This window comes from Engystomops pustulosus, chromosome 8 (genome assembly GCF_040894005.1).
Source record: "Engystomops pustulosus chromosome 8, aEngPut4.maternal, whole genome shotgun sequence".
Classification (NCBI taxonomy): domain Eukaryota; kingdom Metazoa; phylum Chordata; class Amphibia; order Anura; family Leptodactylidae; genus Engystomops; species Engystomops pustulosus.
Genome location: NC_092418.1, coordinates 64,474,508 through 64,491,461, shown reverse-complemented (window position 1 = coordinate 64,491,461; position 16,954 = coordinate 64,474,508). Strand labels below are relative to the sequence as shown.

General features: G+C 43.8%; 1 protein-coding gene across 5 annotated transcripts in view; it reads left to right on the top strand.

The window, feature by feature from the left end:
• The first annotated feature begins 7,627 nt into the window (after positions 1-7,627).
• The window catches only part of PIKFYVE (phosphoinositide kinase, FYVE-type zinc finger containing), a 125,618-nt gene continuing 116,291 nt past the window's right edge, over positions 7,628-16,954 (top strand). For 4 of the 5 annotated variants that reach the window (XM_072121005.1, XM_072121002.1, XM_072121003.1 and 1 more), the window contains exons 1-5: positions 7,633-7,810; positions 12,940-13,121; positions 13,838-14,008; positions 16,106-16,221; positions 16,331-16,502. In XM_072121005.1, the coding sequence (XP_071977106.1) occupies positions 12,950-13,121; positions 13,838-14,008; positions 16,106-16,221; positions 16,331-16,502 (631 nt within the window). In that variant the 5' untranslated portion in view covers positions 7,633-7,810; positions 12,940-12,949. Of the gene's footprint in view, positions 7,811-12,939; positions 13,122-13,837; positions 14,009-16,105; positions 16,222-16,330; positions 16,503-16,954 lie in introns of all 5 variants that reach the window. The other variant, XM_072121004.1, reaches the window with a different exon arrangement.

Sequence of the window (16,954 nt, the reverse complement as noted above, 5' to 3'; positions counted from 1 at the left end):
AGGAATGCCCTGAAGGACCTCATGTCCAACCAATCAATCACCATACGCAATGCGGACAAAGGCGGTGGAATCATTATCCAGGACCGACAAATCTATATTACAGAAGCTCTTAAAATCCTTTCGGATACTGATTATTACGAACGTATAAGCCCCAACCCCTTAACCCAACATGCTTTAGAATTAAAAAACCTCCTCAACGAAGCATATGACAACAAAGTGATAAACAAAAATGAGAAGGACTACATCTGGGTCAATAACCCAAGTACCCCGAAATTCTATCACTTACCTAAAGTGCACAAAGACTCTATCAACCCACCCGGAAGACCTATCATTTCAGGGATATCATCGATCTCCTGTAATCTATCACAATACGTAGATATTAATCTTCAAAGATAGGTAACAACTCGACTCGTATCTAAGAGACTCCACCATCGTCATTTTAGCACTGAATGACATCGATTGGAAACCCACTTACCAATGGGTTACCCTTGATGTCTCAGCATTATATTCAAATATTCCCCACGATAAGGGCCTAGAAATGGTCGATCTAGTTCTCAGCCGTGACCCCACCATGCCACTTAAGCAGAAACAATTTATTCTCAATGCCATCAAATTCATACTAACACATAACGTGTTCTCCTTCCAAAATAACATCTACAAACAGATCCGTGGGACAGCCATGGGGACTAGGTTTGCCCCTAGTTTTGCGAATTTGTACATGGGGGAATTCGAGAAGGATTTTATCCAGAATAAACCCCAATGGAGAGAACATATCATCCTCTACAGAAGATACATCGATGACTTGCTCCTAATCTGAGACGGTCCAACTGAGAGTATCCAAAACTTTGTTAATACGATCAACATCAATGATTGGGGCCTGGTTTTCACCCCCAACTCCTCGAGCCACGAATTTGAGTTCCTCGACCTTCTACAGACAATCGAGGGAAAGATTATAACTAAGACCTACTTCAAGAAAGTTGACACCAAGAGTTTCTTGCATTATAAGAGTAATCACCACACAAAATGGAAAAGAAACATCCCATATAGCCATTTTCGTCGCATACGTAAGAACTGCACGGAGACGAAAACATTTATGGAACAGAGCGGAATCCTTTCCAAAAGATTCTGTGAAAAAGGTTTTCCCAGAGAAGTTGTGAGTGCTGCACTCGATCGCTCTAAGAAACTAACACAGTCCGAATGCCTTCTCCCATCCAAAGTCACCAAATTGCCATCAGACCGCAATAAAAACAGCTTCAAGACTAACTTCATCACCACCTTTAACAGTGAGCACAATTCCATTAAAAGAATTCTTGAAAAGCACTGGCCAGTATTATTAAATGACCCATTTCTATCACAGAGCTTACCAAAGAGACCCAGCATTATCTATAGGCGAGCCCAAACACTGAAAAACCACATGGCCCCCACCAAACTACGCAACCAAGCTACACCGAATCCAAGGAGTTCCATTCTCCCGGAACTAACCGGCAGCTTTAAATGTGGTCAAGTTGGCTGCAAATGCTGCCCTAATATCACTAACAAATCCAGATCATTCAAGAGCAATACCACAAACAAGGTTTTCCTGATTAGGGGCTTTTTGAACTGCTCCTCTACGTACGTAATTTATTTACTAGAATGTACTTGCGGCCTACTTGCGGCCTACAATACTATCCAACAGCTCAAGTCCCACATGAATAGTCAGAGAAGTAACACCACTAACGGCTATATCAAACACAGCGTCTCAAGACACGGGCTTACACATCATCAGAAGGACTTCAATTCCTTCTCCATCACACCCATTGAGCATATACCCGAAGGTAATGACCGATTCAAGAAACTGTGCCAAAATGAAACATTTCGGATTTTCAAGATCAACTGCCTCACCCCCTCTGGCCTCAATGAATCTTTAGAGAACCATTTTTAATCGTTTACCAAAGCCACCCACCTTAAACCCCCCCCCCTCCCCCTCAACAACCAATTCCCCCCCCACACACCTTCCCCTTTCTCTTACCCTCTGTAATCACTCCCTAGCAATAACACCACAATAAGCAATCAAACTATTCCTAATCAATGAGGTAGTTACTTATTTATTCATTTATTCATCAGATCAAATTTTCTCCATTCACCACAAACAATCAATTACCATTTAATTATTTATTTATTCATATTAATTCCTTTTACTGTAACCTATACCCATTAATGTGCACACCTGAATCATTTGTACTTGCTATTCTCATTCAAAACGTCTCACACACTTATCTAGAACTCTGCCAGGCATTCAATCCCTGCAAATTCCTCTCAGAATTTACTGACCGAGTTGGTCAGTATTCGGGAGGTGGGAGTTGCGCCACAAGTGAAAGTTGGCGCATGCGTGTGGGGAAGGGAAACCAGAAAGATGGCCGCTAGGTGTAAGAGCGACTGGTCTTTTAAAAATTTTTATTTTTTATTTAATATTTTAATTTTAAGATTAAAAATATTAATTAAAATATTAAATTAAAAAAAAAAAAAAAAAAAATTTAAAAAAATAAAAAATAAATTTTTTTTAAAAGACCAGCTTACATACTGTACGATGTGTATATAATCTGTGATATTTTACAATGTTCAGATTTGCTCCATCCTGTCTGAAGATGGAGCAACGAACATATATATCTTAATATATATATATTTTTTAACTGAAGTAATAAAGTTTTTTCCACAATAGGTTTTATCATTAATATTTTTTAGAACAATAAAGAATAACACTAAATTAAGAGCGATCCCACTAGATAGAATTCCAGGGTCCAAAAACGTATGCAGTAATAGGAAATATATATGTATATAAAAACAAGAAGCAAGGAACTCAAGTTGTGAAACAAGCAAAGACAGAGATGACTAAATGTTGGAACGATTATAACAACTCACATTGAAACATCTCTCAAGAACGGATTAGTACCATAGAGTACGGATTCTATATAACACCATCATCATCACCAGACCCAGGAATCTTACCCTGAGGAAGAAAGCCGTTGCTTTCCACAACGCGTCGGTGGATATTCCTGTTTGTCCTTCTGGACCATCCGTACCTTGTGGGTGACGTCACCGGTAAATCTGTTTTTACTAGTCTGACTTAGCGAAGCTACCGGCCGGGGCTTCGCTATTGCTCAACTATTGCTTGGACTACAACGGGGACTATAGTGTAAACCTGGACCAAAGAAATCACACTGTTGGATTAATTTTGCTGGACCCGAGGAAACCCGCTAGAAGTGGTGCTACAGGTTAGTGTTCCACCAAAACATGACAACTGGTCTCTTTTAGAGATAATCGCAGTGTTAAGAAGTCCAGTCCTTTCCCCCTTGCACAATTCTTCTTTTTATAACACACATACACTCACTCTTTCCAGCCAGCGCAGGTATACCTTATTATTGCTCCTTATTTATATATTTATTTATGTCTTAATTGATCCACCTACCTCTCTAATTGCCATAATTTGTATATGATTCACCTATTAATTTGTTTTTGCATTTATTCATTGATTTATCAATTGATCTATTCAGATCACAATCTGGTTCAATTTTTAATATTTTTAATATTGTTTGTAATAGTGTTTGTATATATTTTACCCTCTTAGCAATGCATTGTTTATCATATGCACAGCCAGCAATAATCTGCATATGTATCTTACCTATCTGAAAAACCCTCTTACTTTTTGATTTTTACTTTTTTGATTTATATTGATTTATATAGATATATTCACCAAAATATTCTCCCAATTATCTGTTTACAAACCCATATTTTAGTACTATTGCTACTTTTTTATACTTTTTGATATCAAGCACTTTTACTATCTCCCTCTATTCTCTTATTCTTCAAAAAATTGTATTGCTCCATTTATTTATTTATCTGTGTGTTTTGTACATGTACTTCTTTTCCAGTCTCACACCACTTGAGAAAGGAGTCTTAGTTACTCCGAAACGCGTTGTGACCCTAGATTTCTCAAATAAATGCTTCTTTAACCATGATGTACCATACCTGAGTTTGTGAGTGTGCCACAACAGAAAACTCTCTACCTACCTCTACATATCCTGATTGCGACCGTCTTCGCAACTGAGTCCCGATACCTATTGTCTGAAGGCAGCACCTCCCCACCCACCAATGGCTTACCAAACGCTTATTAGTGTTGTGCCTAGGGTAGCACAACCCCATCTGGTGAGCCCCAGTCCAATTGTTTCTCCTTCTCTATCTACTACCACGTCACATACTTGAATAAGAAGTACTACTCTATGAGCGCTATTCGGTTTCCCCTTGTTTGCCTTTCTATCCTCCAGCTAATACTCTTTGACATTTAATGAGAAGCCAGTCTGTCCTTGATGCTGCATGATATTATGATTCTGGAGTCCGCTTATCATCTTCTTCTCAGCAAATTAGTATAAACAATATCTGTGTACAAGGTCTCTGAGAACTGAACACAATTATTTCATTTTTTCCCAGAATGTGCTGGTAGAAACATAATGGCCAATAGAATCTAAGTGCCTTATCTCCTTTCATACAACACCCCAAATGCTGATTTCTCTGGGATAAAATACAGCAGTTTTTTTTTTTAAATAAACAGTGTGATTTGAGTGCATCTAAAGACCCGACTGTGTCTTTCTTTTACTCTGTCATCTCGCTGCCGGCAGCTATCTCATCCTCCCTCAAAGGGTTGATTAGGACTCACCTTACAAAAGTCAAGGGGGCTGTTGGGGCCCTGCATAAAAATCCCTATCAATGCACTAAGTACATGTATGTAACCTACTTAATTCCCAATAAAGGAATTTGAAAAAAAAAATGCAATGTTCAAAAAAAAAAAACCCTTTAACCCTTTACTTTAGAATGTTACTCAGTTTTATTGCTATTTTATCTCCTATCACTCAATGATGGTCAGTGTAAAATCCACAGTGTGGGCAGGGACTCCCTAAGCATACACATTATAATGTGTGCTGATACAGGTTTATCTACACTATTATTTAGCTTCTGAACATTATACTAGCATCTGACAAATAGAAAAAGAGAAATGAGACACATGAGAGATTATAAGATCCATGAGATGGCTATAACACACAATGACACTTTGCTAACTTAGCTATAACACACACACAGTCAGCTCTGAAACATGCCTCCTTCCCTTGCTATAAAGATCTTATCTGCTGCTTGTAGAATAAATCTGTGCATGCTGTTTGCTGGAAGGAAGTGTCTGTGTGTGTTTATGTGTGAGCTCTTCTTGTAATGGACGGGGAGAGGTAGAGATCTGCATCAAGCAGACAGCAGAAGCCATTCATGAGAAGAATCTGTCTTCGCCAAACATAAAAATCATAAGATTTATGTCCATGTCCCGGGGAAACCAAAATAGTGTACACCAGGACTGATAGAGACAGGTTGGAAGTATATCTGTGAAATGCTGCATTTTTGTTAATAACAGTGAATCGAGAATTTTCTATATTGTTATTCTGAGTATAGTTGATAATCTTGACTTTGTGGGAATACACCTTTAACATTTCTGTCAGAGGACTAGAGAAAAACAGTATTCCTGCTTTCAATAACATATTCCATTTTCTGCAGATATGTATGGTTTATCTTTTATGTTAAAGAAATTTTTAACAATAAAGAATGTTTTCAAAGAAATGATTTATTTTTGCAGTGCATTAAAAGGACCATAACTTTATGACTTTTAGTTATGACATTTACAATTGGTATCTTTGGGGTCATGCTGACCCAAAGCAAAAAGGGATGTGTCACCTGGACCACAAAGTGAAAGCTGTAAAAACAAACCATGTAAAAAAATACTTTTTTTTGTAAATTCCTATACATCTGGAATTTTTTGCCACAATCACAAAATATCTGTATTCCTGTGTAACGCCTCACCACTGCCACTGCATAATCAGCAGCCCTGTATCTTTACTAAGTGGTATCGGTACGTCAAGACTATGTCATAGGCATGCTATTTTATATTCTAATGTCATCAGTCATACATGGTTGTATTGTTTGCTTAAAATGTCAATAAAAATTTATTTAAAAAAAAAAAAAGACTAGTGGAGGACAGTACCAGGGTCAACATCAATAGAAGCGGAGGTATTTCAAGTTTTTTTTTGTTTTTTAACAAAGATTTCAAATGTTTATTACCTTTAAGCTGCTTAAAGGAAACCTGTTAGCAGGGACCTCATATTCACTAAAGACAGATTGTAAAAGCCAAGCTCTGAGGTGGGGGCCAAGCTCTGAGGAGTAACACAGACAAGCCACATGTTGTTTTTTGAAATGCATCCAAACCAGTCCAGCAATAGGGCATGCGCATCGCCAGCTCACATCGTGAGACTTTGGCGAGGAGACCACGGTAGTCTCGCCACCCTCACAGGGGGCGGGGAGACCGGCGAAGTCTCGTGCCATCGCAAGACTTTGGCAGTCTGGCAGTCTCCTCGCCGAAGTCTTCAGCGATAGTAGGTGCAGCCACCATGTGAGTCGGCGATGCGCATGCCCTAATGCTCCTGAGGGTTTAGTGACGTCACCAGCTCTCAGGAGCAAAGAAGGGATTGTGGGGGGAGGCAGGGACAGCACTCTGCATGCTCCCCTATTATGCCAATGCCCGAGCGCTGTGACATAGAGGGGCAGATTTACTTACCTGGTCCGTTCGCGATCCAGCGGCGCGTTCTCTGCGGTGGATTCGGGTCCAGCCGGGATTCATCAAGGTAGTTCCTCCGACGTCCACCAGGTGGCGCTGCTGCACTGAAAAGCATCTGAACGCACTCAAGTTCACCGGGCCGGACCAAGTGAAGGTAAGCGCGTCCCAAGCGACACTTTTATTGTTTTAAATGCGGCGGTTTTTCCGAATCCGACGGGTTTTAGCTCGGCCACGACCCCGATTTCCGTCGCGTGCATGCCGGCGCCGATGCGCCAAGAACCGATCGCGTGCTTCAAAATCCCGGGGCAATACGGGTAAAATCGGGGCAAATCGGAAATATTCGGGTAACACGTCGGGAAAACGCGAATCGGCCCCTTAGTAAATGACCCCCAGAGAGAAGCTCAGAGTGGGTTATTAGAAAATATAAGAATCTATAGTTATAATCCATCCATTGCGTTATATGTTTAACCAAAATATGTGCCTGCACCAGCTCAGCTCCACTTATGTGCAGGTTAGTGTGGGTCATAATGACCATTTACAAGTGGTAGGTTTCCTTTAAAGTTTTTTAATATCCTTTGATGATCACTGTTTAGTGTGTATAAAATGCTGTGAATTTTCAGTTTCATGCATAACATCATGTCTGATGAAGAGAAGTAGTATTCTCGAAAGCTCACCATCAAATATACTCAGTTAGCCTCAAAAAGTTATCGCCTGATTTCTTCACTCTTCTTCTGCAGCCTAATAGTATCACCCCCCCTTGTGAATGTCAGGATGATGAAATTATTTACTGTACAACATGGGTGATAATAACCCATATAATATGACTATTTCACTTCTAATTCACTGGCTTTCATATTTTGTTGTAATAATGAATATTTTCCATGCAGAGGTTAGGGATGAGCTGAATCCCGGAATGGCTGACGCAGTGAGAGACACTGCGCTCTCTCCTTTCGCTTCATCCTCTTCTGTAGAAACATCGATTACTCGACAATGAATTGCTTGAGTCTGATCTCGAGACTTGCTTGCTTCTGCCTGGGAGGGTGAGTGCTCAGCTGATCGGCTCGCAGGGAACAGGAAGCAGCGAGTCTTCTCATCCAGAGCCTGTAGGAGAGAAGCGGCACCCAGCATTATCGCCCCCCGCCAAGCTGTATGAGGCAGGAAGCGTATCCCCTTCATACAGACCAGGTAACACTGCCCGGGCCTCCCCTACACAGCACAGTGGTATGCACTAAGTGCACCGGCACTGCTAGTGTGTGTCCTGGCAGAGGAGTGCACATCATGTTCTTCTCGCTGAGTAACTTTGTTGACGCCTGAGACGTGGGCATCACATGGTACTATGGGTAGAGATGGAGAGGTAGGACTGTCAGGAGACATGGGCATCACACGGTACTATGGGTAGAGATGTAGAGGTGGGACTGGCAGGAGACATGGGCATCACATGGTACTATGGGTAGAGATGGAGAGGTGGGACTGGCAGGAGACATGGGCATCACATGGTACTATGGGTAGAGATGGAGAGGTGGGACTGGCAGGAGACATGGCTATCACATGGTACCATGGGTAGAGATGGAGAGGTGGGACTGGCAGGAGACATGGACATCACATGATACTATGGGTAGAGATGGAGAGGTGGGACTGGCAGGCGACATGGGCATCACATGGTCCTATGGGTAGAGATGGAGAGGTGGGACTGGCAGGAGACATGGGCATCACATGATACTATGGGTAGAGATGGAGAGGTGGGACTGGCAGGCGACATGGGCATCACATGGTCCTATGGGTAGAGATGGAGAGGTGGGACTGGCAGGAGACATGGACATCACATGGTACTATGGGTAGAGATGGAGAGGTGGGACTGGCAGGAGAAATGGGCATTACATGGTACTATGGGTAGAGATGGAGAGGAGGGACTGGCAGGAGACATGGGCATCACATGATACTATGGGTAGAGATGGAGAGGTGGGACTGGCAGGAGGCATGGGCATCACATGGTACCATGGGTAGAGATGGAGAGGTGGGACTGGCAGGAGACATGGGCATCACATGGTACTATGGGTAGAGATGGAGAGGTGGGACGGGCAGGAGACATGGGCATCACATGATACTATAGGTAGAGATGGAGAGGTGGGACTGGCAGCAGACATGGGCATCAAACGGTACTATGGGTAGAGATGGTGAGGTGGGACTGGCAGGAGACATGGGCATCACATGGTACTATGGGTAGAGATGGTGAGGTGGGACTGGCAGGAGACATGGGCATCACATGATACTATGGGTAGAGATGGAGAGGTGGGACTGGCAGGCGACATGGGCATCACATGGTCCTATGGGTAGAGATGGAGAGGTGGGACTGGCAGGAGACATGGACATCACATGGTACTATGGGTAGAGATGGAGAGGTGGGACTGGCAGGAGAAATGGGCATTACATGGTACTATGGGTAGAGATGGAGAGGAGGGACTGGCAGGAGACATGGGCATCACATGATACTATGGGTAGAGATGGAGAGGTGGGACTGGCAGGAGGCATGGGCATCACATGGTACCATGGGTAGAGATGGAGAGGTGGGACTGGCAGGAGACATGGGCATCACATGGTACTATGGGTAGAGATGGAGAGGTGGGACGGGCAGGAGACATGGGCATCACATGATACTATAGGTAGAGATGGAGAGGTGGGACTGGCAGCAGACATGGGCATCAAACGGTACTATGGGTAGAGATGGTGAGGTGGGACTGGCAGGAGACATGGGCATCACATGGTACTATGGGTAGAGATGGTGAGGTGGGACTGGCAGGAGACATGGGCATCACATGATACAATGGGTAGAGATGGAGAGGTGGGACTGGCAGGCGACATGGGCATCACATGGTCCTATGGGTAGAGATGGAGAGGTGGGACTGGCAGGAGACATGGGCATCACATGATACTATGGGTAGAGATGGAGAGGTGGGACTGGCAGGCGACATGGGCATCACATGGTCCTATGGGTAGAGATGGAGAGGTGGGACTGGCAGGAGACATGGACATCACATGGTACTATGGGTAGAGATGGAGAGGTGGGACTGGCAGGAGAAATGGGCATTACATGGTACTATGGGTAGAGATGGAGAGGAGGGACTGGTAGGAGACATGGGCATCACATGATACTATGGGTAGAGATGGAGAGGTGGGACTGGCAGGAGGCATGGGCATCACATGGTACCATGGGTAGAGATTGAGAGGTGGGACTGGCAGGAGACATGGGCATCACATGGTACTATGGGTAGAGATGGAGAGGTGGGACGGGCAGGAGACATGGGCATCACATGATACTATAGGTAGAGATGGAGAGGTGGGACTGGCAGCAGACATGGGCATCAAACGGTACTATGGGTAGAGATGGTGAGGTGGGACTGGCAGGAGACATGGGCATCACATGGTACTATGGGTAGAGATGGTGAGGTGGGACTGGCAGGAGACATGGGCATCACATGATACTATGGGTAGAGATGGAGAGGTGGGACTGGCAGGCGACATGGGCATCACATGGTCCTATGGGTAGAGATGGAGAGGTGGGACTGGCAGGAGACATGGACATCACATGGTACTATGGGTAGAGATGGAGAGGTGGGACTGGCAGGAGAAATGGGCATTACATGGTACTATGGGTAGAGATGGAGAGGAGGGACTGGCAGGAGACATGGGCATCACATGATACTATGGGTAGAGATGGAGAGGTGGGACTGGCAGGAGGCATGGGCATCACATGGTACCATGGGTAGAGATGGAGAGGTGGGACTGGCAGGAGACATGGGCATCACATGGTACTATGGGTAGAGATGGAGAGATGGGACGGGCAGGAGACATGGGCATCACATGATACTATAGGTAGAGATGGAGAGGTGGGACTGGCAGCAGACATGGGCATCAAACGGTACTATGGGTAGAGATGGTGAGGTGGGACTGGCAGGAGACATGGGCATCACATGGTACTATGCTTAGAGATGGTGAGGTGGGACTGGCAGGAGACATGGGCATCACATGATACTATGGGTAGAGATGGAGAGGTGGGACTGGCAGGCGACATGGGCATCACATGGTCCTATGGGTAGAGATGGAGAGGTGGGACTGGCAGGAGACATGGACATCACATGGTACTATGGGTAGAGATGGAGAGGTGGGACTGGCAGGAGAAATGGGCATTACATGCTACTATGGGTAGAGATGCAGAGGTTTGACTGGCAGAAGACATGCTACTATGAGTATAGATGGAGAGGTGTGACTGGCATCACATGATACCATGGATATAAATGGAGACATGGGACTGGCAGGACATGATACTGTGGTTATAGGTGGAGACATGGGCATCACATGATACTATGGGTATAGATATAGAGGCGGGACTGGCAGGACGTGATACTATGGGTATAGATATAGAGGCGGGACTGGCAGGACGTGATACTATGGGTATAGATATAGAGGCGGGACTGGCAGGACGTGATACTATGGGTATAGATATAGAGGCGGGACTGGCAGGACGTGATACTATGGGTATAGATATAGAGGCGGGACTGGCAGGACGTGATACTATGGGTATAGATATAGAGGCGGGACTGGCAGGACGTGATACTATGGGTATAGATATAGAGGCGGGACTGGCAGGACGTGATACTATGGGTATAGATATAGAGGCGGGACTGGCAGGACGTGATACTATGGGTATAGATATAGAGGCGGGACTGGCAGGACGTGATACTATGGGTATAGATATAGAGGCGGGACTGGCAGGACGTGATACTATGGGTATAGATATAGAGGCGGGACTGGCAGGACGTGATACTATGGGTATAGATATAGAGGCGGGACTGGCAGGACGTGATACTATGGGTATAGATATAGAGGCGGGACTGGCAGGAGGCATGGTGAGAGTTGTAATTATTCAAATGACTTTGAACAGAAAAAAGAGAGAATAGGAGTTCACATGGGCGTAGCTAGGAGAGGCGCCATAGCAGATTCCTCTACATAGATTACAGGGAACTGCTGCACTTGTTCTCTGGAGTGGGATCAATATCTGCCATAGGGTCCCCAGTGCACAGGGAACTGAGCCGGAGTGAGGTTGTTGTCAGGTCAGGTGTCACTTGAGTCATGTGATAGAAAGGCGGCATAGTGGTTGGGCAGGGTTTTCGACCATCGTAATCACTGGGGCAGAGAGAGGGACACGCCCTGTTAGAATTTTAAAAAAATATATGGGCGCGGTGGGGAGTGGGTTTCGTGGTCACGCCAGCCAAGTGCTACCCATTAATTATGCTCCGGCCACCTCTCCACCAGGTGTGGACCCCCGTGCAGTGTGGGCCCCTGGAACTTGCGGGCCTAGAGGCTGCTGAGGTCATATTTAGGCCTCAAGAGGATTTATTGTGATGAATTTTCCTGTCCTACTTTGTGGCAGTGCCCCCTGGATTACTGGTCGGTGACATAGCTATGTCCTACAACCTCAATGAAAATCTCCTATAATGAATCCTGTCTATGAGGCACGTGGCATGTTGACAAGCGGGTGTAACTGTAAGCTTAGAGTCACACAAAATGGCTGCTCCTTGTGGTAATTCTGTCTATATCCATACTGGGAGCTTCCAATTTCTAGTCAGCTGGTTTTCATGTTAGGATTGATGCAAATCACATGTCTTACAGCAAGTTCCTACTGCACTTTCCTGTCGGGGGATGCAGCACAGACTTGCTGGATGAACTATCTGTTTCCCCTTTGTTTTGGGACTGTCATGTCAGACATTTTTGTGTGGGTCTTCCTGTTTATATGGAATTCGGTATACATTACTGCTTTTACTAGGCAGTCTGTCTAGTAGTAACAACCATGGCTGCTTTCTTACGAAAATAGCACTACCCTTGTCCGCAAGTTGTGCGTAGCACTGCAGCTCCCTTCCCTTCACTACAGCTGAGATACAGTAAAACTCATTCCATTTTCATCATGATTGTCTATTTCCCTATTGCCACTTCATGTCCATTGAGAACACATTGCCCCTGCACTGTTCAGCAAAGTACAGTGGGCTGGAAGCAGGTGGCTCCATGCTTGGTGCAGTGGACAAGCACCATTATTGCAGTCTCTGATCTAAAAGATCTTTTCTTGATGCATTTACAGGTTTTTTTTTTTTTGGAGGTTTATGTTAGATATTTTCATTAACTCACTTGTATATGGCCCAACCATAGGCAAATTGTTATATTTGTCACTACACTGACAAATTTATGGTTTACTGCCTTCACATAAAATATATTTTAATAATAGCTATATGCGGTATATTTATTTAATATTTCTTTTTCCTAAGGTCTCATGAAATGGCCACAGATGACAAGTCCTCTCCTACTCTGGAATCTGCCAGCGAGCTGCCCAGGTCTCCAAGTAGTCCCTCCCATCTTACTCATTTTAAACCTTTGACCCCAGATCAGGATGATCCACCTTTTAAGTCAGCCTACAGCTCATTTGTGAATCTGTTTCGTTTTAACAAAGGTAAGGTTTTGAGGGTTAAATGTGTATATGTGTATGTATATATTGCCCCCACTCCAAAAGGTAATTGCACACAAAAACATTCTTCCCACTTTTTTGTGATTTCATTTTTCTTTATTATTAGCTTTTCATTGCATTTTTGTGTGTCAATGACATATTTCTGCCTTCCATAATAAGGATACATTGGGAGGATTCCTAAAGTATTTTTACTACAGAAGGCAGCAGTGTTTTCCATTGTTCTGTTCACCCCTTCCTCTCTAAAAACGGTAAGAGGAGTAAAGGTAGTAGACATTAATGCTGATGTTCTGGATGCCTAGTGACATATCTGTCCAGTTACATCACATAGGAATCACCATGCAGAGGCTGGGGATGGAGGCCATACAGTGGCATTCATCACCCATAGGCTATAATAGCCACCACTAGAAGCAGTATGAAAAAGTGCAGACTGCTGCTCTGTTCCCTGCTGGATGCGATATCTACTGAACAGACAGAGGCAAAAAGGAGGCCTCCACCTGACAGTATCTGCCAGTCCAAAAAAGAGGTGTAAGTCTTATCCACTCCAAAAATATAACACATTTTCACATTGATTAAATTTAATTTGCATTATCAAGAAATCAGACAGGATTGTTGAATCATGATCATACCATGTGGTCAGTCTCTGAGGGTCTTTTTAACTGGAGATTGGATTTTTGTAGTAACTTGTTAAGTTCTTCTTTCAGATGAGGTCAGAACAGTGTCTGCTGCTGACAGGGCAGATCCTGGAACTAGTGACCAGGCAGTAAGAAATACCTGGTCCAGTCCACATCACTCCCCAACAAGACAAACCATTAAGTTCCCAGTGCAATACAAGAAGCAGCTACTTGGAGAAAGAAGGTCTTCAACCAGCTCAGGTTTGTAACACTAAATGCTGACCCTTCAATAGTATTTGCTGCGACTGTTCGAATGAATCTGCAAGTTAAATCTGTATGGCTTAGACTAAGTTCACATATCCGTCATAAAAAAATGTCATGATGAAAATGACCTGAAAGACCCCAGTAACTATCATGGTGTGTGTTTGGGTTGAAATAAAAACGTTGATACTTACCCCGTTTTGGTGCTCCCTGCGCTGTTATTTAGTGCCTGGCTTCATTGTGCATGTGTTACTGCACTCTTGCACAAAGAAGCTATGGTGTACGGCTTTGGCTTCAATATGCGACTGCACAGACACAGTAATCACAAGAAATGAATCTGATGCCTCTTAGGACCCCTCTCTAGGTTAGCATAAAGATTTTTTTTTTTTTATAACAGGCACATAGGGCCTTGGTAAATGGCAATTTGGGACACTTAACCACCATAGCCTTAGATGTTGAAGATATATGTGGTTTCTGAATTTATCTACTCACCAGACATAAGGGAAAATGCCTCAATGCTGTAGGATTTTCCATGTAAAAATGTTTCCATATATTCTACATGTCCATATGAACAACTCTAGATTTCTGAAGATTGAGAAATTATGAATACCACAGTACAGCAATAAATGCCATCCCAGCAACTAAATAATGCAGTCAGAGCAGACAGTAATAGTGGAGACCCCAGAGCAGCTTCTTCTCTCCTTTATTTCCTGCCGTTCTGCTCTGTGTCCAGTGCTTGTTGTATTTGCCGGGATAGGGACCCTGTGCAGAGCTGTGCCAGGAGCAGGAGATGTCCTGGCAGCAGTACAACAGTCCATGCAGTACAACTGATAAGTATTTACTGATAAGTATCTGCTGTGGGTCCTGAGTCAGTGGCAGGAGAGGACCCAGTAGAAGTGAGGACTTCTTAGTTGTACTCATCACTACATGGGCTCCTTCACCAATGTTCACTTCCATCAGTTATGGAAGCACTCATTAGATTTTGTCTGCCAGCAGTGTACAGGCCACAACTCGGGGCTTTACAGTCCACATATGGCCCGTTGGCCACCGGTTGTGTAATAGGCTTTTAGTTGAGATGAATGTGCCTCCACTTTATGTCCATGCTCAGTAGTAAAACTACTATGCTATAAATCAGAGGAATAAGAAATGGGGAAGGAATGCCCACATTTATCTTAGAACTGCTAGAGTAACAGTAAAACAGGGCTGAGAAACTTGAGTTGGAAGTTTGGCTTACGGACTCCAAAGCCCTGATAACACGAATGAAACCTGTTAAGAGGTGACTAGAAGTCCTGCATTCAGGGTTTGCCGATTACCTTCTAAAGCCTGTAGTAGAAAAAAAGGGGTTTTAAGGGATTTAAGAGGGTATTCCCATGAAGTCAAGTTTCTTAAATGTACTCAGGGTAACAAAATTACATATTATCTAATTCACAAATACGGCATTTCACAGATATAATTCCAACCTGTCTTTTTCAGTCCTGGTGTCCAGAATTTCAGTTGCCTCTAGACACGACCCTGTAACTTCTGACTTAGGGTTGAGGAAGCCATCTTGGATTTCTATGTGACGGCCGTGCTGCTAAGTTCCTGCTCCCTGAACTATAGCCTCTCCCCTTGCATTCCAGGACTTAGCTCACATACACTGACATCCTGCCACACATTGTGAGGAGAGATTAGTTCTTTGTCTGATGGAGGGAGAACAGATATGTAGAGGTGCTGACAGTGTGTAATAGGCATCTCTTGGATCTCATTGTTTCTCTTTCTATGTGTCAGTGTGTTAGTACAATGTTCAGTAGCCAGATGAAAGTGTAAAGATCCTGAACTCTGATTATTTTACCATACTGTTAGCTCACAGAACTAGATGGATTATGAAGTGTCTGGTTAGAAAGTCCCCGCCCACTATCTTATAATGACCATCACTTAAAAGTGCAATAAAACTGAGTAAAATTGTAAAGTAAAGGGTTTAAATGATCTTTATTGTGTAAACATCACTAGGGGAAACCTCCTTTAACTAGTCTAAGAGAGAGTTTTTGCAAATCAAAGTAAATGGGAAGTTGTTAGTTGTTGCAGTGTTATTAACTATGGTCCATGGATTTGTTGTAGAAAGCAGAAGAAAACCAGAGCCCCCACTGGGTCACGATCCTCGCACGGCTGTGCAGCTGCGCAGCCTGAGCACAGTGGTCAGGCGCCTAAAGGAGATTATGGAAGGAAAGAGCCAGGTAACCTTCTGCTTAAGCTGCTGCTTATTCATTTGAGGAGATTGAATATTTCTAAGACTTAATCTATGGTGAATAATTACACAAGGTAAATTATTGCTTTCCTCAATAGGACAGTGACCTGAAGCAGTACTGGATGCCTGACAACCAATGTAAAGAGTGCTATGACTGCAATGAAAAATTCACCACTTTCCGACGGAGGCACCACTGTCGACTTTGTGGCCAGATTTTTTGCAGCAGGTGTTGCAACCAGGAGATCCCTGGGAAATTCATGGGATATACAGGTTGGCATGGGACCCCACAGAGCGATCTCATAGATTGTATGGAATATGGACATAAGTATTCAGGGGTGACACTTCTAGTGCTGGTATTCGGGAAGCTTATTTGTGAAAGTATATTGAAGAACATACTGCAGCCAGTTGTAATATGTGGTCTCTGCCTATGAATGACATTTATTATACCATATAACCAGTGGATAAGTACTGTATTGCTGGGGTTCAATCATGAGAATATAGGTCGGCAAGTGAGTGGAACAGTGTCAAGCCTTCATGAAAGGAGCAGTGGCCAAGCATGTTCACTGCCACTGCATTTACATTGGGCACTTGGAAATAGTCTTTCTTCTGATTGTTGGGTATCTTATTTGACAGACTTGATCAGACACTTATCGCTTATTCTATGGATAGATGTTTAATGTATGTAGTGGAGAAACCCCTCCAAAACCACCAAGTAATACAGC